The sequence below is a fragment of the Eurosta solidaginis genome, chromosome 1, assembly GCF_040869045.1.
Source record: "Eurosta solidaginis isolate ZX-2024a chromosome 1, ASM4086904v1, whole genome shotgun sequence".
Lineage (NCBI taxonomy): Eukaryota > Metazoa > Arthropoda > Insecta > Diptera > Tephritidae > Eurosta > Eurosta solidaginis.
In genome coordinates, this window is record NC_090319.1 from 274,626,387 (window position 1) to 274,649,390 (window position 23,004).

The window sequence follows — 23,004 nt, forward strand, 5'->3', positions numbered from 1 at the left end:
CATACATGTTAAGAATGGCCGATGTATGTCTTTATATTCATCGATGTATTAAAAACACTCGATATCTTGCAGCAAAATGTAGATTTATCTGGGCGGTATTGTGTAGTCTGCCTGCCTATCTAACATTATCATCTATTTAACGCTCTACTCCTGTAACCTTGCGGCCAGTGCTCAAGCTGCCCTGAGGCATCCAGCCTAGTTGCATTTGTTAATGCAATGTTCTTGGCCACTAGGTCTACAAGTTGACAAGTCATACAATGATTATTTTACACTGATCATTGATACTCTGCAAACCCTCTCTATTTTCATAGTATATTCCCTTTTTGTGTAGCTCTCCTCCAAATAAGCATTCTGTAGTAAAGGATGAGTCTCGCAAACAATGTTAAAACCAATGAGAAAGGGAAGGTGATAAGCACATCATTCAGACTTCCTTCATTATTAACTTTATATTGTGCTTTCACACAATAAGAGGGTTGCCCATATTTGTAATACTTCTGTAAACCTTTGGGGAGTGCTTTCGCGCTTTCAAGAACAGAAAAAACACCGACGTTATATTCACTCCTTATATTGTCTGCTCTATGCTGTTGTACCCTATATTTACTTTTTAAAAGTTTAGTTGTATTTATGCATTGGCATGTTTTACTGATTTCCTTGCTTATTACGAACCTATCACTGTATTGTTAACTTTTTATTGTTTTAATGTTTAAAAAAATTTAACTTGACAACATACAATTTAATTAGCAAATGTTTCTTTTTACAATGTGCTTATAGAAAACTTTTAAGAACATTGCGTGTATCTGTTACAAAAAAACAATAACAATTTTCGTAAACTTACAAAAGTTAAATGATTGGGAGCGCATAAAATGTAGGTGGATTATAAGAACACTTTTAGACTTCAAGTGACCTATATTTGTACATACTTATCTGGGTTGCTTTTTTTGGAATATACTTAAATGCAAATATGAAGCTTCATTTATGTAGCTTTTCGGCTTTCACAAAGCTTGCGCAACTACCAAATACACACCTATGTATGTGCATGCAAACAAGGCGTAGCGCTTAAGTATTGTAAGCTATTAGCTTTGAAAGCACCGCAAATTATCCATACTTATTTTGTTTTAAAGTTTTGTGTATGCTTTTGATATTTGTTAATTGTATATTAGCAATCAAAGAAAGAAAGAAATAGCTTTTTTTATACTTTAATTATGAAATACTTTTCGTAAAAGCCAAATGAATTAATTCAAATATTTTGTTGCGCGAAAATGTTAACTGCATGAATTACTTACATAAAAAATATCTATTTGAATGATAGCGAATTTTTTCTTCCTGCATTTTTTTTTTTTCATTTCCGGCCATTTAGCACGAACATATTTTGTAAAAACATCAAGCACCCGAGAAACCACAATACATTTCCATATTACATTTAAAATTTGTATGCGCTTCCGTATGCACATGCTTTTGAAATGTTTCGAATGCTTTTGAAATGTAACAGCTGAGCATTTTATTGTAGTACTTTTTTCATAGTAAAATTATAATAATGCTAACCACAATTTGCATTGTGTTTGATTGTGTTTGTGGTTGACCTTATATACATATAATTTTGTGTAGTTACACTGAAAATGACATTTTTGAAAGTACTATCTCAAACAAGCATACGGTTAGCCATAAAAACGTTCACACTATTTTTGAATAAATAAAAATCAATGTGTGTCGTTTGATTTTACTTTAAGAGACAATAGTTTAATTGTATTGTTTTATTATACCTTTCATGAACATGAAACGGTATATTAACTTTGGTGCGATGTTTGTAACGTTGAGAAATATAGAAGATAGACTCACCATTAAGTATACCGAATTGATCAGGGCAACGAACTGAGTTGATATAGCCATGTCCGTCTTGTCCGTCCGTCTGTCTGTTTGAACGCGAACTAGTCCCTCCAATTTTGAGATATCACAATGAAATTTGGCACAAGGATGTATTTTTGTATTATATTACTATAACATATATCTCCCATACAACCGATCGTTCAGATAAGACGATTTTGGTCATTCCTGCCGCAATTTAGAAAGTATAAACGTGAAACTCGGTGATATATATTCTAATATATCATAGAAGATATCCTGAAAAAATCACTTTGATCGGAGCTATGTATAGTATATATCCCATACAACCGATCGTTCAGATAGAAAGATTTTTGTCAATTTCTCCCTTAATTTCCAATATAAAAACGTTAAACTTGGTGATATTTATTCTAATATATCATAGAAGATTTCACGCAAAAATCATCGGAGCTATATATAATATATATCCCATACAACCGATCGTTCAGATAGAAAGATTTTTAGCCATTTCTCCCTTAATTTCCAATATAAAAACGTTAAACTTGGTGATATTTATTCTGATATATCATAGAAGATTTCCTGAAAAAATCACTTTGATCGGAGCTATATGTATATAGTATATACCTATCTCATACAACCGATCGTTCAGATAGAAATATTTTTGGGCATTTCTCCCTTAGTTTCCAATATAAAAACATGAAACTTGGTAATATATATTCTAATATATCATAGAAGATTTCCTGTAAAAATCATTTCGATCGGATCTATATGTAATATATATCCCATACAACCGATCGTTCAGATAAGGGGGTTTTTTGCCATTATTTATTTTATATTTATCTTAAAAATCGTTTAGGTGTGTACATCTGTTCACTATATATTTCTTATCTTATACATCCGATTGTTTGGAGATTACGAACGGGATAAGATTATTGTTCAGCCCCATTCATGAAAGGTATGAAGACTTCGGCACAGCCGAAGACAGTCCCGTCCTTACTTGTTTTATTTTATTTTATTTTATCTGTATTTAATTAGAAAGACATGATCATGCTTTATAAAATTGTTTTTGTTATATGTAATGTATGTTATATTATTTATTTTTTATTTTTTGATTATATATATTTTATTTTATTTTCTTATATATTCAGCCCCATTCTAAACAAAAATTCCGTGCGAGTTTTTTCCCTTCTCCCATCCCTCGTATTCGAAATAAAAATTCCTTGTGAGTTTTTTCACTTCTCCCATTCCTCGTATTCTGAACAATGTTCGAAAAAGCGGAAACCGGTTATGGGAGAAAAGTAGGTATGTATTATGAATGTGAGTGAGAGGGAGATTTCTCTACCATTTCTTAGGAGTTTTTTCACTTGTTAAATTAAATGAAATGCATCAAAATAGTTAAAGTAAATTGGTTCTTTTAAGAGAGAACACTTATTTGTACAAATTTGTGCTAAAATATGCAAATTCTACCACAATGTTCTTTATTTTACCTCGTAAAGTATATCATAAGCAACGGAAGAGCTCTTGGTATAATGCAGCCATCCAGAAATTAGGCAAGGAGTTTTTAAGAAGGCTTGAATAGATTTGGCATATGACGACAGACGAATTCAACTCAACTTGGCCGCCAGAAAATTGCTTTGCTCAATGGATGCAGGCAACACCAGCGGATTTGTGTTATGCCGCCGTATTCTTCTTGTTATGCTTCTCTGTTGATGTTGCTGTGGCACCAATTAATTACTCATTTCAGTGAATGCCATATGAAATGCAATACTGTGCATTGTTTATACTTTATTTCTTAATTTCAAACAAATTCGCTACAAGAATTAAATTTTAAATTTTTTGAACAAAATAAGAAATGCGCAACATAATTTCAATTGACAAAACAGCTGACTTCGAATATTCGAAATTCATATTCCCCAATTATTGTTCTCCCTAGGAGAATAGAATTGGAGGAATTTTTCCGCGGGAATAAACAAATCCGCGAGAACAAAATTCCGAAGGAATATTTAGAATTGGGCTGATTATTTTTTTGCTCATATTTTATTCTATTTTTTTGATTTAATTTAATTTTAATATATTTTATTCTGTTTGTTTTTTATTTTATCTCATTTAATTAATTTATTTTTTATTTATTTTATTTCAATTTATTTATTTTATTGTATGTTGTTTCGTTTTATTTTATTTATTTCATTTTACTTTTTTATTTTGTTTTATTTTTTTTATGTTATTGTATTTTATTTCTTCGTTAGTTTATTTTTCTTATATAATATTTTTTTTTTTGTTTATATTATATACTACTTTTTTCATTTTATTTTAATTCATTTTAATATATTTTATTCTATTTTTTTATTTTAGTTCACTTTATTTTGATTTGTTTAATTTATTTTTTATGTATTGTATTTCAATTTATTTACATTAGTTTATTTTGTTATTTCCTTTAATTTGATTTTTTTTATTTTATTTTTTTTAATGTTATTTATTTTATTTTTTCGTTAGTTTATTTTAATTAATTTTATTTTATTCCGTTTTATTTTATTTTACCTTATTTAATTTAATTCAAATTTATTTCATTTTATGTAAGTCTATTTCATTTCGTGAATTTTTTGATTTTATTATTTATTTTATTTTAATTTAATTTTGTTTTCTTATATATTATTATTTTTTGCTTATATTTTATTCTTTCTATGTTCTTTTATTTTATTTCATTGATTTATTTATTTTTTTAATTTTATTTTTTTTTGGTTAGTTTATAATTTATTTTCTTTTTTGGCCGTTAGTAACGGTATAATATAACGGTTGTTATTGTTGAGCTCAAGGCCGGATTAAATAAAACGCTTTTATTTGGTTTTAATTTAATTTAATGACAATATTTCGACCTCAGTCTGAAGTGATCATCAGGACTGCAAAAAACAATACGTATTTATAACAAATATATGCACCTAAAACATTAATTAACATGTATCATATCAACACAACTTACATCTTAAGCTGCACTTGCAAGACTAACATTTAACAAAACAATTATAAAATTGATTGTTGTGAGTAGAAATTTATGATCCGTCTACTCACAACATGAAAAAAGACTTATTTTGAACACTGCTAATAATTTTGTCAGACGAGTTTTGTCCATCAGCGACAATATTTACCATGAGGAAAATATTATAATTATTAAAAAGATCTTGGAAAACAACAACTTTCCCACAGAGCTAACCAAGAAAATAATTCGCTATTATTATTCCCGACCCAGTGATAGCGTTAATAAAGAAGCTAAAAACGTCAAGATATACAAGTCTGCAACATATGTCCCGAGATTATCAGAAAGAATAAGATATTCGAACATGTATGACAAAGAAAACGTACGGTTAGCTTTCACCTATGACAACACACTACGGAAAATTTTCAGTAATCTAAAAGATAAAATCTCAACACAAGAAAAATCGGATATTGTATACAAGATTCCTTGCAATGGTGACGGGTCCCACATATGCGAGAAAGTATATGTGGGTACTACAAAAACAAAACTCAAGACAAGGATATCCGCACACAAATCGAACATAAAATTGAGGAACAATTTTGCGGACAACAAAACAAACAGCTTTAACTTCGCACTGCCAAGATACAGGACATTACCCGGACTTTGACAATGTCGCTATTTTAGAAAAGGAGAGAAATTATAATAAACGTTGGACACCCCTAATGATAAGAGGATGAATTTTAAAACGGACATCGCGAATTGTTCACATGTCTACCGCAACCTAATCAGGAACAACAAACATTCGTGACACATTTATTACCCACCCACACAAATATAAAGGCTTCGTCTTCGTTTTGAATTTAATTGTAATGCTGAGATGACCACGCATTTATGTATTCTCTGTCTATTACTTTGTTGTTTTGAAGGTTTTTTGTTTACAATTACGGTTCTTTCATTTGTTTATACTCTCTGTTTAGATTATCAATCGCTGTTTCATTTTATAATTGTTTTGTTAAATGTTAGTCTTGCAAGTGCAGCTTAAGATGTAAGTTGTGTTGATATGATACATGTTAATTAATGTTTTTAGGTGCATATATTTGTTATAAATACGTATTGTTTTTTGCAGTCCTGATGATGACTTCAGACTGAGGTCGAAATATTGACATTAAATTAAATTAAAACCAAATAAAAGCGTTTTATTTAATCCGGCCTTGAGCTCAACAATAACAACAACAACATTGGTTAGTTTATTTTATTTTAATTTATTTTATTTTAATATTTATTTTATTTTTAAATAATTGTGATTTTTTTTATTTTATTTTATTTCATTTTAATATATTTTATTCTCTGTTCTTTTATTTTATTTTGTTTTATTTCATTGATTTATTTATTTTGTTTTATTTTTATATTGTTTGATTTCGTTTTATTTTATTTTACTTAATTTAATTGAATTTTATTTTATTTCGTAATTTTTTTATATTTTTTTATTTTATTTCACTTTATTTTATTTAATTTAATTATATTTTTTGTTTTGTTTTATTTTGTAATATTTTTTTTTTTTACTTTTTATTAAAAAAAAAGCTTCATTACATTTGTTCTATTTCACTTTATATAACCTAATTTTTTAATTTCATTTGGATATATTTTATTGGTAACGTTTTTCAAGACGGTGCACCACCTAATTTTTATCAAAAATTAACAAAGGTTATCAAAAGACGCGTTTCGACCTCAGTTTTTAGAATCCGAAAGCGAAAATTTAAATTTTTAGTTCTGTCAAAAGATATAAGCAAAAAATCGGATAAAATTTTCATGTGGTTGTTGTTTTTTTGCCAGGTTAGTTGTACACACACACACTAATGCAGAAAGGTGTTCTGTGCGCATTTAGTTTTGATCCCCAAACCGGTGTCGGACCCACCCAGGGTGGTGTATTGTGTGCAAAAAAACTTTGGATCGGGTCCCATATTTCGGCCCTTTCGGGGCCATTTTACGGGTTTTTGTAAATAACTTTCGACAGAAATAAAATTTTTAATTTTCGCTTTCGGATTCTTAAAACGGAGGTCGATACGCCCCTTTTGATACCACCTCTGTTAATTTTTGATAAAAATTAGGTGGTGCACCGTCTTGAAAAAGGTTAGAATTTTATTTTATGTTATTTTATATTTTATTTGCTTATTTTATTTCAATTTATTTAATTCAGTTATTTTTTTGTTTATTTGTGTTATTTTATTATATTTTATTTTTTTTTAATTTTATTATATTTAATTTTTTAATTTAATTTTATTATTGTCATGTACGAGCTGCGCTCTCCACTAGGTAGGGTGTGGGCGATGCAGGTAAGTATGTGTACTGTGCATTTTAACCCCACCTCAGATGCATATCATAGGTCCGAAGTAGGTAGACCCTCAGCTGAAAGATTTAAAAGCTGCTAACACAAGCAGTTGGATGCCTTTGGAAATTGCTCTTATCTGCAGTTGAATGAACAGTGTAGTTGCAATCAGGTGCCATGTTCAATATTATGCACAGAGAACTGTGAGGTAATCGAACCTTAGACGTCCGTGTGCTTTTGTATACCGTGAGGTTAGACGGACGCCAACAAATACTTACGTGAAAGCTAACATACGCTGCACTTGGCTTCCTTCGATTACACTGTTATCCATGGAGTGGGCTTTTGCTGTCAGTTAGTTAGCTTGGTGCGTCTCTTTACGAACAGAGTTTGTGCTTGAATAGCGTAACTTATTCCCAAGAGCTTTTTTTAACACAAATACTTAAAACTTCAATAGCTTTTTTTCGTATTGTAAATTTCGACTTTCTTTTTAAACAGTATTTCACTTTCATTTCACTTTCTTTCTTTGGAATCCTTCTTGAGTTTTATATTATTAAATTTCACAAATTAGTTTGACACCTATTATCCACTCTAATCCAGCCAACCATATCTAATGCAGGGGAAACTTATTGAAATCACTGTATGAATTTAATAACAATATTTAATACAAATTGAACATAATAAATTAAAGTTATAAATGAAGAAATCGAGTGAAAGCACGTTTATGTACATAAATCGATTAAACCACAAAATATAAGTACACACATTTCAATTAAATTAATTTACACAAATCAACTCAATGACACTCAAACATATTAATTAATTTTAAAATTAAAAATTTTTCATCTTCATATAAGGCTTCTGGCTAATTTTGCTAATATAAATTTCTCAATATAACAGGAAGAAATAAGGAAATTTGCCATACTCACTCACACCAAAAGCTTGAATTTAGATATTAAGGCCTGGGTTTTCAGTACAAGTTCAACGCTATTTGTCAGTTAAACTACGCTTAAACATATTCTGCAGTTTTTCAGTCCACTTTAACTGAAGATAAAGCTAAGCTTAAGCGGCCGTTCTGTGAGGGCGAAACTATAATTAACCTATCAGTTATTTATGTTTGTTCGCAATAGCGTTGAATATACCCAACCACTTATTTGTTTCTTACACAAAAAATGTGTATGTGGGTTGGCATTGCTGTCATCAAGCTAGTTAAACAAATTTGGATATCTAATTTTTACGAAGAAGATACAACATAAAATTTTTGCGATATGGGCTCGATTTATCCTGAAAACTGTTCCGAGATAGTCCAGAAAATAATATTGAAAGAGTCCCGAAAATATCCTAATATTTTACCGCAATAATCAGAAATTATTTGGGAAACAATCCCAAAAAAAACCGGTGATTAAATCACTCTGAATAGTGCAGAAAATACCCCATAAATAGTCGCGAAACGTACCGAAATGCTCGAAAAACAATGGCGAAAACAATTCGAAATAGTTTTTAAACGACACGGCTCTAAATAATCCAAAGCAAATCCTGAATTGATACAGAGATAGCCCCGAAATGATCCTGTAATTTATACGAAAACTACTCTTCCAAGAAGCCTGCTCTTCCAGAATGAACTATATATTTTAATGTGAATGTTCGGATTTGGGATGTCTGGATATTTCTTCTGCTTTTTTGAATTTTGCCTTCTGAATTTGACCTCTGAATTTTGACTTCTGAATTTTTGACTTTTGAAATTTGGCTTTCTGAAAAAAAGAGCTCTGACTAATGTTTTCTGAATTTATGTGGGGAACATATAGTAACATATAACAGTTGGGAAACGCCAAACTTTTATTTCGACAAAAACTAGTTGACTAGTATATAGTTACTTGACAAGTAGTACCGACATAATTACCTCCGACCACTTTTTTTCAAAAAATCGAATATTGTTCTTGTTATAGCAGTAAAATAAACAGATAATAGTGTAAGTTGATTTATTGGAAGCCAACTTGCAGTTAACCTGTTTTTGCCTAAGTACTTCTTTGTTAAGCTAAAAATCTGAATATTAAAAAAATTTTAATTTTGGTAATATTTTTACACAATTGGCTTCATTTACTGAATTTTAAATAATTTTTATCTGTGTACATTCTGTTATACATGATGGTATATGTATTTTAACTAAACATTAGCCGTGTTTTTTTACACACGTATACGTTTACGTTTGCGCGTAAAAAACGGTTATCCTCGCTTAGATAATGCTTAGGAGACACGTCTAACGGCAGTTGTTAAATAACTAGCTACAGCACAAGGTGTATCGAAAATCGGAGACATAAACCTCTGTTGTATGTCTGTGTATAACCTATAGCTGAATCGGTTCGATGAATAGTGGATACACACCATTTTTAGAGTTGAAACATAGAATTAGTGTAGTCAGTTACATCTGAGTATAATGCGTATTGAAATTTAGTAGGACAAATTTTATGCGCAGCAATTTCAGAGGTGTATTTAAAGTTTGTCGCTTAGCAGTCCATATAAAGTTTAAGCGTAAACGTCTATAGATGTAAAAAAAACACAGATATTAAAATACAATATTACAAATTTAGTTTGCACCTATTAATGTGAACTGAAGTGTATACACACGCGATAAATAGCTTTAAGCTGGATACATTGGTGCTTTATCGGTAACCGTATCGGTAACCTTTTAACAGCTGAATCGACCAACCTTATGAGAATCAATGCAATCGATTATTGGTTCCGCTAAAGTCGTAACCGTATCGTAGCCAACCAATTGGGTTTTGGTTTACCGTCGTAACGATAAACAGTTGATTGCGTTAGGGATACGGATACAGCGATACGACATACGGCACCAATGACTCCAGCTTTACAATTGCTATCACTGATCTCGCTGTTAAATACATTACTTTCGCTCTCCACAGCTGCGAAAAATTAAATAAATAAACTGAAATCTCTGCTCAGCTGATAGCGAATACCACACAATCGTACACTCATACTCTTTGCTTATTATATGAGAATCTTCTGCTACAAATTCTTTTGTCTTTTGTGTGCGAGTTGCGCATAGAATGTAACAGCACTTTGGCAGCAAAATTTCAACGTGGCCCATTAGCTCAGTTGGTTAGAGCGTCGTGCTAATAACGCGAAGGTCGCGGGTTCGATCCCCTCATGGGCCAATTTAATTTTGTTTATTTTGAATTATATATCTTAATAATTTGTGTACTTTCATAGGTAAATATTTGCTTGTACTGCCATTTATAAATTTAGTTTAATTTATAATTTTTGTTGTTGTTACTCTATGAAAACATATGTTTACCGTTTGTACTTAGAATCCTCCAAATGAGTGACAAGCTCATTACGATTACAATGCGTGGAAATATTAAACAATTATAAATGGGTCAAAGAATTTATAAATTAATTCCAACAAGCCCCCAATACATCTGCAATTTATTTATGTCCGTAACATTAGGCATGAAAGTAAGTAATAGCCTCAACCTAAGTAAAAGGACAAATGGATGAAAACTGTCTCTGGCATTGATAAATGGTTGAATAATTCATTTGGCTTCACATTTGGTGTGATGTGCCTTTATTCACAGTGACAGTTTATAGGTTAATGGGCGGTCGGTACACGTAATATCAACATATATTTTAAATTAATAAGAAATTTGCAGAACAAGAGCTTTTGTTGCACGATTTTGAAGTTAGACAAGGAAGAAGAACTTCGTCCATAATTTTAGCTGTTGGGTTTTGAAGTTAGAATGGGGAGAAGAAGAGCTTTGTTAAGAATTTTAATTACCGGATTTTGAAATTAGACATGGTAGAGGATGCTTATCTGGTGGTCAGGGGAGGATAAGGGCGCTTTGATGGTAAAAGGCGGTGAACTTAGGATTTGAGTTCATCGACTGGCATCGCCCAAGGCGCATATCATCTTTGATAATCTTTTTCACAAAGCATACTACCAAGAGTGAGACCTTTTTTTCCGACAGCTGCAGCAGTACCAGGGCCCAGTTGTTGTGGTGGGCTGCACGGATGGCAAATTTTGAGTGGTAAGCGATAAGAAGAACCTCTGAGTTACTCCGGTACAAAGAACCGGCTGCCGCGGCAAACACAATCTAGCACCCCTATTATGAATTTTGACACGATAGACGATAAACGCTTGCTAGCGTATCGTAAAAAATCAGCTTTCATATTGCGATTTCCACACGCCCGATAGATGTACGATTGTGAATGACAGCAGAGTTTTGTTTAAAATTTTTTGTGAATCTATACGAAAGAGATAGCAAAACAAAACGTAAATGCTAATTCATCAATTGTCTTGTACGTAAAAGTGAGCAAAGTTTTTAAAAGCTGTAATAATAAAATGTTTTCTGCAACCTCTGTTGCCTTTTATATAAACTCAAATGAACAAATTGACGCAACTCGCATAGAGGCCATAGAAAGAAGAAAATTGAAAAATGCTTCCAATATTCTTGAAATGAACTCTAAAATGATACTAATAGTAAAAAAAAGTTTAATACAAAACGATGAATTTCTTAACAGAAGTAGAAGGCAGTTAGCGCGCCCACAAAAATAGGTCATCCATCCCAAATATTTTGAAGGTTTGTACGACTTTAAGGATTCTTGCCCAGGGTGTTGGAAATAAGGATTTAGTTGGATTCTATTGGATTTTGTAATAATTGTATATTTACTTTTATTTAAGTAGCTCCCAACGTATAGTGCAAAAAGTTATCAACTATAGCTAGCGTAGAAAATTGAACACCTGATGCGATAGTTAGCGTATGGCAATACCATGATAAACGATAAACGCTAATAATCGGGTTTCACACGCTAGAATTTATTTCATAATACGGTATAACAGATTCCAAGCGTTTATCGTGTATCGTATGAGTTCATGATAGGGGTGTAGTAGTCAGATGGAAAGTACTACTCGAAAACAATAGAAATTCTGCGAGTTCCAACAGTTAAGACAGAGACAGCTGTATACCTAAAGCAGGGCCTTGATGGCGATATCAGGTAATCAGTTTTTGAAAAAATTGCATGCCACTGTTCCCATAAAATAGGGAGTGGCATGTTTTGCTGGAGCTAAGCGTCCTATGTCCTCACCACTATGTAACACGCGTTCAAAAAAAAAAAAAGAACTGAAAGGAACAGTGAACTTGCTTGCAGAACAACAACCAAGGTGAATTCAGTACCAGGTGTTGTTATTCCAACAGCTGAGTACTTCTTCGTAATAATTTTCCATACAACGCCTTGTAAAACAATATGTCAGTTAATCGAAATCAATGATTTCTTTTGGCTTGACACTCTTCTGCTCGGCGTTTAGGTTGAATTTGCTTTGCCATCACGTTGTATAGGTTCGCTTTGACAACAACTCTGCATGGCTGATATGTTCATAAACCCTATAGATTTATTTACTTTTGAGAGTTGGCGAAGCTTGCCGATGCCTGATTTGTATTGGATTTACATAGTCATCTAAGCAGAATGAAGAAGAAGCGTATATCTTCAGTGTTTTTTAAAAACAATTGATACTGAAATAAGTTTTGTTAAACCTGTTTTGTTCGTGTATCTGCTATTTTACTTTGGTTTTCTTTTATGTGTTGTGTTTTTTCACTGTGTTATTGAGTTATATTTTTTATTGTTGTTGTTTCTCTGAACATATCACTAACATGGTTTCCCGAAAACACGAAACGATACTGAAACCACTTTTGTTAACTTTGTTTGATTTTTGGTTAGCTGATTTGTCTGTTTTGTTTGTTGGCTTCGTATGTAATACTTTTTCGTTTTTTGTGTTTGCTCGTAGCTTATCTTCCGTGAGTCTGTTTTGTTTGTTTTGATTATTGTCCTATTCCTGTTGGATTGTTTTCTCTAATTTTCTTGTTTTGTATGTTTTCCTTAAATTTTTTTAAAAATAATTTTGTTTGTTTTGATAACTTTTCTTTTTACTTTGTTTGTTCCGTCTGTTTCGTATGTTTGCTTAATTCATTCTCACCATATTGTTTGCTCGTTTCGTATATTTCACTTTTTTTGTGTTTGTAGCTTAACTTTTTTATTTTGTTTTTAGTAGCTTTAATTTGTTTTGCTTAGGTTCCTTATTATGTTTGCTTAATCTCTATGATTGTTATGCTTGTTTCGCCTGTTTCTCTGTTACTCTGTTAATAATGTTTATTTACTGTGTTTTGCTTCCAGTGTTTTCGGTCTGTTTTCTTTAATTTACTTGTTTTGTATGTTTTCCTCAGTTCATTAAGTAACTTAGTTTTTTGTATGTTTATTTGTTGTGCTTACCCTGTAGTTTATGTTCGCTCGTTCTGTCTTTTTCAGTTTGCTTGTCCTGTTTAATTTGTTTGTTTTATTGAATTGGTTTGAATTTTTATAGAAAGGAAGACATGCAAATCCTTACTTTGTTTATTAATTATATTATGTCTGTTATGTTTACTCTGTTTATGTTTTATGCTCGCTTACTCTGTCTTTTTAATTTTGTTTGTTTCGTCTTTGTTGTTTAATTTGCTTATTTTGTGTATTAATTTGGGGTTGTCTGTTTTTTTCGGGTTGTTTACTATGTTTGTAGCGTTTTCTTGTTTTTTTGTGTTTATACTATTTTTTTTTTGTTTAAATGTTTTGTTTCAATGTTATCAACGTTTGAATTTCTAAGTTATATGAGCAAATCGAAATAAGGGGTAAAATGCTCTAGGTCAATAACTTTATATTGGTTTACCCATATATTTTAAGTTCTAATAGCTTATGCCGTTAACGTTTTACAACCAAGTAATTAATTAAAATTAAACGAATTGTTTTACTATCACTGGCTCTTTCTATCACACGAGTCCATTTTCAGTGTTTTTACTTTTAATTTACAAAATAGAAAATTACTAATTTAAATATTTTTTTCCTTCCATTATTTTTTCGTCTTTACAGTTATTGATCCCCATAAATATGGCAGCTTCTGTTCTCTTTGCTTGTGGTTTGAACGAGCAAAAATTACCCGCCTTCGTGCACATCAGCGAAGAGTCCAACGTTGATGGAAGCTTTCTCATTAGCTCCATATTAGGTCAACGTCTGCGTATATCTAATGCAGGCACTGTGCTCGTTTGCCTACAACATAATTATCAACATTATTTTCATGCTGGGATGCGTCTCGGTTATAATGCAAATATTTTCAATGGTAAAACTCTACATGTTGTAGATCCTTTAACTGAAATGGCACGTAATGGCATCACTTGCAAATGGCTAAGAGATGAACGTCTCCTAACCAACACACTATTGGAGGCTATACGCAATCATATCAATACGAACGTAGCGCAACGCAACAGTATAACGGTATTGATTGATAATTTGGCAATTTTATTGAACTTGGGTGCAACCAAAGAGGATATAATCTGGCTATGTCACGATCTAGCTGAATTGCCTAAACAATATGAAAATTTAACGGTAATCACCAAGATGAGCAATTGTGATTTGTATGAACCGCTTGATAATAACGTAGCAAAGCTTGGAACATTGCGTATACGTGCGGCTCAATTGAAGAGTGGCGTGTCACGTGATGTGGATGGTAAATTGTTGATTGAGCGTGAAGTGATTGAGAATAGTAGGCAACAAAGCATGAAGAAAAGAAATGAAATACTGGTAACAGAAAAAGAGAAAGAACTCGAGAAAGAATACGAGCAAAATATAGATGAAGCGCCCATGCTACCTATGGAAAAGGATCCAGAACAAGACTTGAAAAAAGAAGAGATTATGGTGGAAGGTACAGAACAGTTGAAAAAAGAAAAAGAAGCGTTGGTAGAAGAAAAAGAAGAAGTAAAGCGAGAGAAAAAGTCACCTGAAAAGGACGAAGAGCCGGCACAGAAGAAGCAACAAAAGACCGTGCTTATACAGGAACTGCGCTCAGAGAAAGATGAAGATGAGATGAAGTGGAATAAGCAAGAAAAGATGGATATTGAACAGAATGATGGTTACGTCTTAGAGATTGTGCGCAAGGAAGTACTTTACAAGGTTAATGACAGGAGCATAAAAATCTTGAGTCCTGGTGAAGTAGGTGTAAGAGTTTAAAGCAATGCTAAATGCCATAAAATATTAAATATATGGAGATTAAAATAAAAAACACTAAACAATATACTTTGTATAAAAGAAACTTAATTTCATATATTAATATATAATTTGTTATGATATAAAAAGAAAATACTGTATTTTTTATAGTGCTGGGTGGTATCTCGTTAGTATCGGGTAGGAAAAGTGGTTATCAACAACAACCCTACTGGTAATACGTGTTTAGCACGATTAGTTCTGGGTATTTGAGTTGAGGTCTGGTCAACTATAGTTTTCGTTGGAACACTTTAAAAAAAAGCTTCAGAATCTCAACGCCAGTCTGCACATTCAGTTTAATGTTGGCCGATCCCGTGATTTTTGAGGAACAATGTTATCTGTGATTGTGACCTCTCAGGCACAGCGGCTTTTAACTAGACTGAAAAAAAAACAAACACCACGCCAACAGGAATCAGTTTTGGTGGTTTTATACGACAGTATGACACTGCTGCAGTTCTCAATATCGCGGACGACATATCGATCATTCCCTAAGGCTTTATGAATAACGTACGGTTCCTTGTATTTAGGTATAAATTTCTTATTGACTTCGGCAGTCGTATCTATATTTCTTATCATCACATAATCGCCTACCTCATATTTCATACAACTAGTTCCATCCTCGAGCTGTCGTTTGGAGTCGTAATCCTGTCTAGCTTTGATAGCGGCTGATGCTTGTGCACGTATGGATGCTAAATTTCGATCATCACCAGGATCTTGAAAATATTGAGTAAACTCATCGACTATACAACCACGTTGTTCAACTCCAAACAAACGTCGGCTAGGAGTATCTCGACACGTGCTATGTACGGAGTTATTCACAACATATTCTACTTCTTGTAACTTCTTACACCAGTCGGCATGGTGAATCGGATCGGTAATTTTACCTAACATCGTCTTGAGGGTTCTATTAACCCGCTCCACTTGGCCATTCGCCTGAGGAGAGGCGGTGACTACTTTCACGTGAGCGATTTTTCGCTTAGACATAAAATCACTAAACTCTAGGGATGTAAAGCAGGTAGCACGATCACTAATGATCCGTCTAGGTCGGCTATAATAGCTGAAATATTTTTCGAGGGCACAAGTTACTTCTCGTGTGCTGGTCGAATTAGTTGGATACAGTTTCACAAACTTGGTAAAAGCGTCGAACGCAACTAGAATATGTTTTCGTTTTGAATTTATAGACGGCAGGAGACCGAAGTGGTCAATATGGAGCGTATCGAACGGCAAGGGAGATTTAGGGATGAGATATAAATTCCTCTCTTTGAAGCGAGGAGGGGTAGCATACATAAGGCACTTTAATTCGGATAAATTTCGGATATATATTTCTACCTTCGTTCGCATATTGGGAAACCAGTAATACGTTACTAGCTTCTCAATAGTCTTATCGACTGACTGGTGACCTAATTTTTCGTGAATCAGCCGTATTATATTAGATTCCATTTCGCCCGGAATAAATAACATTTTCCATCCATTAGGCTTGCATTTGTATACAAGGCCGTCAATCAGCTCATGGTCCTTCACTGAACCATTTTCAAGACGGTTTCGAAGAATAGTTATATTTTCATCGCGTTCCTGGGCGATCTGAACTTGAAATTCAACTTCCTCAATGTTAAGGACGTGTGCAATTTGCGCTCTACTCAGAGCATCGACATGTGCCATAGACGTGAGCTTCCTATGTTGTATTTTATAGTTATAGTTCTCAAGTTCGAGAGCCCATCTAGCAATTCTAGGGTTAAGTTGTTTCTTTTCAAGAGTCATGGTTAACGAATTACAATCTGTGATAATTTTGAACTGCATACCCTCAGGATAGGTTCTAAATCTTCTTAGGGCATAAATTATTGCTAGAGTCTCAAGCTCAAAGGTATGGTATCTGGATTCGGCACTGGAAGCAGTTTTTGAAAAGTAAGATATAGGGTGTCATCCTGTCGCTGTAAGAGGACTGCACCAAATCCAATGGAACTTGCGTCACAATGTAACTCAGTTTCCTTCCCTCGGTGATAAATAGCTAATATTAGGCTATTCTTCAATTCATTAAAGGCATTAAGGCAGTTTTCATCAAAATTAAAGTCAGTGTTTCTTTTCAGCAGATTCTGTAGGGGTTTAGCAATCTGAGAAAATGACGGCACAAAACGTCGAAAATATGAAAAAAATCCTTTACAAGACTGCAGCTGCTTTTGATTGCTAGGTATTGGGAAGTTAGCGATGCTTCGGATATGGGATCCGCTTGGCCGGATTCCCGATTGGGTCACTTCATACCCGAGATAATCAATTTCCCGGTATCCAAATTTGCTTTTATCTAGGTTAAGTTTTAGTCCTCTCAAAGACAATCTTTCCAAAACGATTTTCAATAGGGTCCTGTGCTCTTCAAAATCGACTGTGGCGATAACAATGTCATCCATGTATATTATTATTTCTCTACGTTCTAATAAATCTCGGAACACTGTATTAATAAATCGTTGGAATACGGCAAAGGCATTCTTTAAACCGAACGGCATTTTCAAATATTCGTATTGCTCATTAGTGGTCACAAAGGCAGTGTATGGAATGGATTCGGGTGACATTTCCACTTGGTGAAACCCGCTTTTTAAATCTAGTATGGATAAATATTTTTTATTTTCTAAGAACTCGTTGCAATCGTCAATAAGGGGCAATGTTTAGTTGTCCCTAACAGTTATTTTATTTAGAGGTCGATAATCCACACACATACGAGTCTTTCCGTTTTTCTTTCGTACCAGGACTATAGCGGAGGCGTATGGCGAATTGCTTGGTCTTATTATTCCTTTCGTCTGCAATTGATTTAATATTGATTGCACGTTATTTCTTTCAGCATAAGACAGATGTCGAGGAGTACAATGTAATGGCACATGTCAGATGAATTTTCATGTGGTATTTAAATGGTTCGACCTCAACGTCATTCTTAACATAGCTACTCTCAATTAATAGTCTCATGCAACTATATTCTTTCTTTGAAAGTTTAGAATTTATATCTCGACAGTTATTATATGTTGCTATATCCGAATCTATACTAAAAATATCTGGAATGTCAGTATCAACAGGTACCATACTACATAATGGGTTACTAGTCTTAATATTGCATACAGATCCAGACGCCGCAGCATTTGGTACATTGAAGGCATTAGTAATATTTGTTTGCTTGTTGACAATTGGGCGGATAGCGTAACCTGACAACAATTTCTTTTTTCCACTTATGTGTTGCTTATTGACACTAATTAATTTGATGTTAAATAAGTTTAAGAAATCACGTCCCAAAATAACCGGCAGTTTCATGTGTTCATCAGATAGTATTTTCAATTCAATTTATTTTATTTAATCATGAAATTTAATATTACATTTAATATTACAAAGATATTTAATTAGATTTCCACCGATCGCTTTATATTTGGATTTTATTTCCATCTTCCTTTTTATCAGCTGTTTTGGGACCACTGATTTCCTTATAAAACTAACCGGACTGCCAGTATCAAAGAGACAAAATAAATTATTAGTTTCTACCAGTGTTGCCAGGTTAGCCTTTTCGAGGCTAGATTTAGCCTTTTCTTTTTGCCTTTAGCCCCGAAATTTTGTGTTTAGCTTCGTGACTTTTTTCTAGCCTTTTTACTCCGAATGTATTTTTAAAAATTTCTAAAATAAAATAATTTCAATAGTTCCTGTGAACACCTAATACCTAATAATAGCCGTGTTTTTTAACACGCGTATATCCGTTTACGCTTAAACTTTATATTGACTGCTAAGGGACAAACTATAAATACACCTCTGAAATTGCTGCGCATAAATTTTGTCCTACTAAATTTCAATACGCATTATACTCAGATGTAACTGAAATATGTGTCTTTGTGTCACCCTCTATACTAATTCTATGTATTCTATGTGTGTCCACAATTCATCGCAACTGATTCAGCTATATGTTATACCCTATGGCCATCAGAGCGTTGCGTCTCCGGTTTTCGGTACACCGTGTTGCTGTAGCTAGTTGTTTAACCACAGCCGCTAGATGGGTCTCCTAAGCATTATCTAAGCGAAGATAGGCGTTTTTTAACACGCGCAAACGAAACGTATACGCGCGTGTTAAAAAACACGGCTAATATGAGTTCTCTACAAAAGATTAATTCTTTTTCTGCTGAAAATTCGTTGAAAATTTCAAAGCCAGATGTATTTTCTTACTTTGAAAAAGAGAAGTATAGTTATTCTTCAAGTCAACTAGCATTAATAGAGCTGCAGTGGCAAAAACTTATAACTATACAATGGAAAAATGTACACTCCACCATGGAATTTTGGTCGGAAGTCCGAGAACATAAAAATGCATTAAACGGACCTCCTTTTTTAGAACTTGTCGAATTCATATTTAGTTTTTTAGTATTTAGTTAGTATTTAGTTTTTAGTGGCATGAAAATTCTGAAAACTAAATTAAGGAAGAAACTAAAAATTAAAATGCTTAATGCGCTGCTTAATATTAGATGCTCGTTCAAACGCTTATCTAAATGTTGTAATGACTTTGAAATTACCGATGATCTCATATCTATGGTAAATAGCCAAACTTTATACCCAGACATAAGCTCTTCTGATTCTTCAGACGGGGAATATTTTATATAAATAATTAGTTTGTAATATTTTTTTTTTATGTATATACACATATGCAATCATTTAAAGTAATTCCATGTGCTAGTCAAAGAAAATGTGCCTGATATGTTTTGAAACAGGAAGTTATGCTTAAGTTATGTTTATAAGTTTTTATTTACAAATCTGTAAACTAAAATATAAAAAAATTTAATGAATTAACCAAAAAATGTCTGGCCTTTTTTTAGCTTCTTTTTTTTTCTAAATTTAGCCTTTTCTAACCTTTTTTTTTTTTTGCCAATCTAGCCTCTTTTTTTTGCATCACCTGGCAACACTGGTTTCTACCCTTTCATTTAACTTAAACATAACTCTTACGTAATTATATGCAGCAACCGTGGCAAATTCCTCATCAGCATCGACATCAGCTTCAGTTACTACAGCCATTTCGTTTTTTCGTTTGAGTACCTTTTTGGGGTTCGGGCAAGCTCGATGGTCGTGTCCCATCTTCCAGCATTTGAAGCATGACCCGTCTGGTCTTAGCGGAAATGGGTAGTTAGGTTTTATGTGCCCATGTTGAGAGCAGTTGAAACATAATGGTTTTACTTCACTTTTTTGCCTTGCCGCTTCGCTTGTTTGGCTCTTATGTGCGTTTGTAGTTTGTGGGCCGCTCTCCTTTTAGCTCTTCAATACTTCGAGCCGTCAGCAAGAGGTTAGCATTTGGCACTGCATTCCCAATGCCGTTGATGACAAAGTCAATTATTTCTTCTTCTGATATGTTGGCCCGTTTGGCAATTGCTTGCATGTGAAGAACATAGCAATGCAATGTTTCATACTTTTGCGCCATTTCCTTTGAGACAGCATTTTATATATTTCTTGTCGCGTGACGGAGAAATTCTTTCATAACTGCACGTTTTAAGTCATCGTAGCTCAATGCCATTGTAGTGTTCAGAAACACTCGTGCCGTGCCATTCATGCAACGTCGAAGGGCAAGTAATTTGAAGTTTTCGTCTGCAGAGATTGAATCGAGGATCTCCTCTAAGTCCCGCATGAAGTGGTGGACAGGGAATGCAACGCATGTTCGATGTCAGCAAGATCTAATCTGCGTTTATTTTTTACCGCGGTGTAATTTTGCAATTCCACGATCTGCTGCATTAATTTCAGCATTTCTACCCTTTTCTGGAGCAACGTTATTTCTTCATCGACCTTACCCAATATCCTTTTCCCAGCGTTAGTAGTATTCACATTATTATTACCAAAGAGGATAGATAATAAGAGACACCAGATGACAATGTCGGGCAGAATTGCAATTTCCCAATGTACCTATTTCATGGGCTCGGCCATTCCGTCTCTTCCTATTTTTCGTAATTTCTTGTCTCATATTTTTTGTTTCGCCTGACGAAAATTAAGTAGAGAATAAGTCAAAATGAGTGACATTTAGACATTGAGTTATTTTCTACATTTGAGCTTTTTGAAGTTTTGTTAACTTTGTCCAAATGCTTACAAAATGCGATTTCATGCAAAATAGCATGTTAATATTTTTTTACAAATTACTAGAATATTTATGCACAATTTATGTTCAATATTTATGCAATATTGAAAATTTTAACTTAAATAAATAAATTATACCATATTACAATTTACTTAATCAAGGGGAGGTGTTGCATTTTGCCGACGGCAAATCTTAACAATGGCAACCAAAATTTACATGGTTTCAAAATGTAATTTCATGCAACATAGCAGGCACGATATTTATGCAACAAATATATAATAAATTATATAATTTGTATACAACAATATACACTTGTACATATATCAACTTTCAAATACCTAAATATGTTTATAATTTATTTCAAATTTATCTATCCTCTTTGCTTTTGCGTTCCCTCTCGGACATCGAGACACTTCAAACCTCTTCTGCTGCAACAATGTAGAACGAATTTCGAACAAAATGAACCTCTCCGGCGTTTATACCAAGATTATAACTCTCAATCAAACACAATTGATAGCTCGGACTCCCTTTCTTCTATTAAAAAGATTATTCTCACCTCTCTTAATATTTTATGTATAAAACGTTTGCTTCTGTTCTCTTTAAAAATTACGCTTGGCTGATGAAATATCTTCTGTAGCTGAGCAGTCTCAGATCGCGACGCTTAACAAACCGCTGCCCATCAAAGACTCGGCAAAAACAAAAAAAAAGTTATTATATATATATATATATATAAATCGATCGCGTGAATAGGATTAGCCTGGTTTCATTGGGCCACTTGAGGGCAGCGCGCTGTCACAAAGTCCAATAAAAAAAAAAAAAACTCATTAATCTAAAGCAGAAAGGACCTACAAACTCCCACTGGATATTATACGGAACACTGCAGTCTGCGATATCACCTAAACTAGTTAAATCTATCTGATACACAAATCTGTCGCTTTTGTAAGCTGTAAGTTGAAACGCCGGTCACTCTGGCAAGGCAGAAACTCTCTCATTTAGGTGGCGCGACCATTAATCATATGTTTTAGAATTGTTCTTTTTTTTAAACAGCTTTGTTTAGCTTGACTCTGTATAGCGAGCGTTGTTTACGAATTTTGTAATTGATCCCGATAAGCTACAAGCCCGAAACTTGGAATATAGTTCAGAACACGATGGCAATGCAATAATAAGAAAAAAACTCCGCTAGGTGGCGCATGGATTTAAATATCGGTCCGATTTGGCTCATATTTGGAACATATTGTAACGAATTTACTGCAAATCCTCTTATTTGCCCTTCTGCTAAGTTCGAATCACTAAACTGTTGAATAAATAACTCCAATATTGAATAATGGAAAAATGGCCTTTATTAAAGTACTTCACAATAACACTTATACTTTGCAACTCTTTCTTAACAACCAAACTGATTGTTAGTTCAAATGAAACTCTACTATTGCCCGCCAGATTGCGTGCTTAATCAATAACTACTTGATAGCTCAACTCAAACTGAATTCCAGCGCCTCTACATTTGCTGCCTTTTATACTCTCTGATTTCAACGTTGCATTTTCTAGGCGCTTCCATTTCCAGAATCTTCTAGTCCACTAGCTCTCAAACTTCTCAGCTGTAACTACAATTGCACGATTTTATAGCTTCTCTCATTGCATACTTTCAGGAGTATCTCAGATATATGCATGTGTTTGTGCATTGACTCTCCGCTGCTCGTATACGTACATGGTACATATGTGTAGACGCAATTA

General features: G+C 33.3%; 2 protein-coding genes and 1 non-coding gene across 4 annotated transcripts in view; 2 read left to right on the forward strand and 1 right to left on the reverse strand.

The window, feature by feature from the left end:
* Nucleotides 1-15,306, forward strand: part of Elp6 (Elongator complex protein 6) — a 50,273-nt gene extending 34,967 nt beyond the window's left edge. For both annotated transcript variants that reach the window (XM_067760837.1, XM_067760838.1), the window contains exon 2: nt 14,043-15,306. In XM_067760837.1, the coding sequence (XP_067616938.1) occupies nt 14,061-15,176 (1,116 nt within the window). In that variant the 5' untranslated portion in view covers nt 14,043-14,060 and the 3' untranslated portion in view covers nt 15,177-15,306. The remainder of the gene's footprint in view (nt 1-14,042) is intronic.
* Nucleotides 1-23,004, reverse strand: part of LOC137237329 (bromodomain-containing protein DDB_G0270170-like) — a 60,219-nt gene that overhangs the window by 5,176 nt on the left and 32,039 nt on the right. The gene's annotated exons all lie outside the window — the stretch shown is intronic.
* TRNAI-AAU (transfer RNA isoleucine (anticodon AAU)) lies at nt 10,233-10,306 on the forward strand. The gene has a single exon. It is a non-coding gene; the product is annotated as a tRNA-Ile (tRNA).